Consider the following 3,488-nt stretch of genomic DNA (forward strand, 5'->3'; position numbering starts at 1 on the left):
TTACTCATATACATTTGAAAAATGGTTGTACACTTTAAAAATGCTGTATGATTAATTTTAAATGGAAAACAATAAAACTACTGCCTAAATCATCATTGTGATTAATTTAAACACAGCCAATGCATCATTTGATTTCTAGGTACTTCTACATACTATTTAGCAGATGCTTCTTAATTTTGTGTCAGTTCAGAAATAACTAGAAAAATATTTAAGAGCTTTTGCATATATAAATACAAATATATGAACATATTTTTATTATAGAGTTTTTCATTCCAGCATTAGCTTTTTAAAATGTCACAAGCAATCATTAGTTTCCTGAGAGATAACCTAATTTGGGCAGTGTGAAATTCACTGGTTTTAGGTTCACATGAATTTCAATGACTGTTTTACTTTTATTATTCATCTCAATTGAGTTTTAAGTTATATTTCCTTTAGTTCTAAGTCAGCCTTCAAACTTTAAATATGATTCAATTACCTCAAATTCTGGCAAGGATTCATAATATTACATTCCCATAGGGGAGCAAACAACCATATGTAAGTATTGTTGGTATATTTTTCGTATGAAAGTAAAGCACTGTAGAATGGGATTTTATTATTAATATCATTGGCAGAATAAATTATTCCCAAGGGTCAAATTATTCTATTTTTTATGTAGAATCTAAATTTTGCATGATGATCATATATTTTGCCAGTGTAGGAGTCAGACTCATTTTCTGATCACGGTTATAAATATTTATCTTTTTTTCCATATTGTGAAGATTTGTTAAACCAAAATATATTAACTCATTTCTATTTGACCTTATTACAGATATGTTAAGGAAATCACACCTGAAATTTAAATCTGGCATAATTCAGAATAATTACTATCTAGAGAAATGAGCAAGTTTTCCTAAATCTTCTGAGGAAAGCTTTCTGATTTTCTTTATTACAGCTTTTTCAAATTTTTTTAACTTTTTTTTTTAAGGAAAGGTAATATAATGCCTATTACGAGCCAACCAGTCTGGAAATATTAACACATTTAATCCAAATAACAACTCTATGAGTAGTAACCTATCTTGTAACTGAGGAAACTGCATGACATCAAGATTGGATAACTTGCCCTCAAGAGATACATATATGACTTTATGATAGAGCTCAATGGAGTATTAATAAGGAAGAAAAATTAGAGAATTTTATTCTCTAGAATTCTCTACACCAGTGTTTCAACAATTTAATTCTATATATAACATTAAAAAGTGGCTTGAACACACACATGTGTACACACATACAAATACACACACACTCTCTACAACTTTGATTTAATCATTTTTAAAAGACGCAATGGCCTTTCTGCCCATGGACGCCGCCGAAGCAGCATCGTTAAAGTCTCTCTTCTCCCCGCGATCATGTCTAAGTCAGAGTCTCCTAAAGAGCCGGAACAGCTGAGGAAGCTCTTCATTGGAGGGTTGAGCTTTGAAACAACCGATGAGAGCCTCAGGAGCCATTTTGAGCAATGGGGAACGCTCACAGACTGTGTGGTCATGAGCGATGCAAACACCAAGCGCTCCAGGGGCTTTGGGTTCGTCACATGTGCAACTGTGGAGGAGGTGGATGCAGCCATGAATGCAAGGCCACACAAAGTGGATGGAAGAGTTGTGGAACCACAGAGAGCTGTCTCAAGAGAAGATTCTCAAAGACCAGGTGCCCACTTAACTGTGAAAAAAATATTCGTTGGTGGCATTAAAGAAGACACTGAAGAACATCACCTAAGAGATTATCTTGAACAGTATGGAAAAATTGAAGTGATTGAAATCATGACGGACAGAGGCAGTGGCAAGAAAAGGGGCTTTGCCTTTGTAACCTTTGACGACCATGACTCCGTGGATAAGATTGTCATTCAGAAATACCATACTGTGAATGGCCACAACTGTGAAGTTAGGAAAGCTCTGTCAAAGCAGGAGATGGCTGGTGCTTCATCCAGCCAAAGAGGTCGAAGTGGTTCTGGAAACTTTGGTGGTGGTCGTGGAGGTGGTTTTGGTGGGAATGACAACTTTGGTCGTGGAGGAAATTTCAGTGGTCGTGGTGGCTTTGGTGGCAGCCGTGGTGGTGGTGGTTATGGTGGCAGTGGGGATGGCTATAATGGATTTGGTAAAGATGGAGGCAATTTTGGAGGTGGTGGAAGCTACAATGAATTTGGCAGTTACAACAATCAGTCTTCAAATTTTGGACCCATGAAGGGAGGAAACTTTGGAGGCAGAAGCTCTGGCCCCTATGGTGGTGGCGGCCAATACTTTGCCAAACCACGAAACCAAGGTGGCCATGGCGGTTCCAGTAGCAGCAGTAGCTATGGCAGTGGCAGAAGATTTTAATTAGGAAACAAAGCTTAGCAGGAGAGGAGAGCCAGAGAAGTGACAGGGAAGCTACAGGTTACAACAGATTTGTGAACTCAGCCAAGCACAGTGGTGGCAGGGCCTAGCTGCTACAAAGAAGACATGATTTAGACAAATACTCATGTGTATGGGCAAAAAACTCGAGGACTGTATTTGTGACTAATTGTATAACAGGTTATTTTAGTTTCTGTTCTGTGGAAAGTGTAAAGCATTCCAACAAAGGGTTTTAATGTAGATTTTTTCTTTTTCTTTTTTTTTTTTTTTTGCACCCATGCTGTTGATTGCTAAATGTAATAGTCTGATCGTGACACTGAATAAATGTCTTTTTAAAAAAAAAAAAAAAAAAAGACGCAATGTACAATGTGTCCCTGTTATTTGACCAAAGCCTCTTTTCTTTCACAGAACTCGAAGTAATGTTTAATGAGACACTAATATTCACTTGACCTGGCTAGGCCAATGCCGCTCAGCTCCATATGACTCCCTGAATGAAACAATAATGTTGGCCCACAAACTGCCATCCAGTTTATAAATTAGAGCCCAAGTGTCAGGCTGCGTCTAGGCGTATGGATAGCAAACTTACACTAGGAAGGGTTAAAACTCTTTTCTTCCTGCCTCTGAAATACCCTTGCTTACACTCTTGTAAGAGGAATTCAGCTAATATCATTCTAAATATTATCTCAGCAATTTTTTAACAGTTGTACCCCTGGATTTTCAGTTTATCCAAATAAACGGAATCAAAAGATGGCTTATTGAAATTTAATTTGTTCTTGAATCAGGAAAGGAGGTCATTTAAGTATAAAAAACTTTTTTCTAAAGCATATCTGCAAAATGCAATCCCACAACACCAGGGATGGAAAGGCTTTTCCAGTACATAAGCGATTGGCTCATAAAGCACAGGAGGGAGTGTCTTGGCCTGAATTCTAAAGTCGGTCTGCCTTTCTTCATCATATTAGAGGAGGTGCCAAAAACTATTCATTTATGCTACATATATTCTGTCTACTATGTATGAAATATTGTTTACCAAACAAGAATAAACGTTTTAATATTTCTTTTTAATAATGGATATGAGTTTGCTTTAGAACTTTTTATCATGTAATAGTCACATATAAGATATGACTT

The 3,488-nt window shown here is 36.8% G+C and overlaps 1 protein-coding gene across 1 annotated transcript; it reads left to right on the top strand.

Moving 5' to 3' along the window:
* Window positions 1–1,323: 1,323 nt before the first annotated feature.
* Window positions 1,324–2,679, top strand: LOC100385748 (heterogeneous nuclear ribonucleoprotein A1-like). Its single transcript, XM_035291264.3, has one exon. The coding sequence runs from the start codon at window positions 1,386–1,388 to the stop codon at window positions 2,346–2,348; it is 963 nt and encodes a 320-aa protein (XP_035147155.3). The 5' UTR covers window positions 1,324–1,385; the 3' UTR covers window positions 2,349–2,679.
* The last annotated feature ends 809 nt before the right edge of the window (window positions 2,680–3,488 follow it).

This window comes from Callithrix jacchus, chromosome 1 (genome assembly GCF_049354715.1).
Source record: "Callithrix jacchus isolate 240 chromosome 1, calJac240_pri, whole genome shotgun sequence".
NCBI classification, from domain to species: domain Eukaryota; kingdom Metazoa; phylum Chordata; class Mammalia; order Primates; family Cebidae; genus Callithrix; species Callithrix jacchus.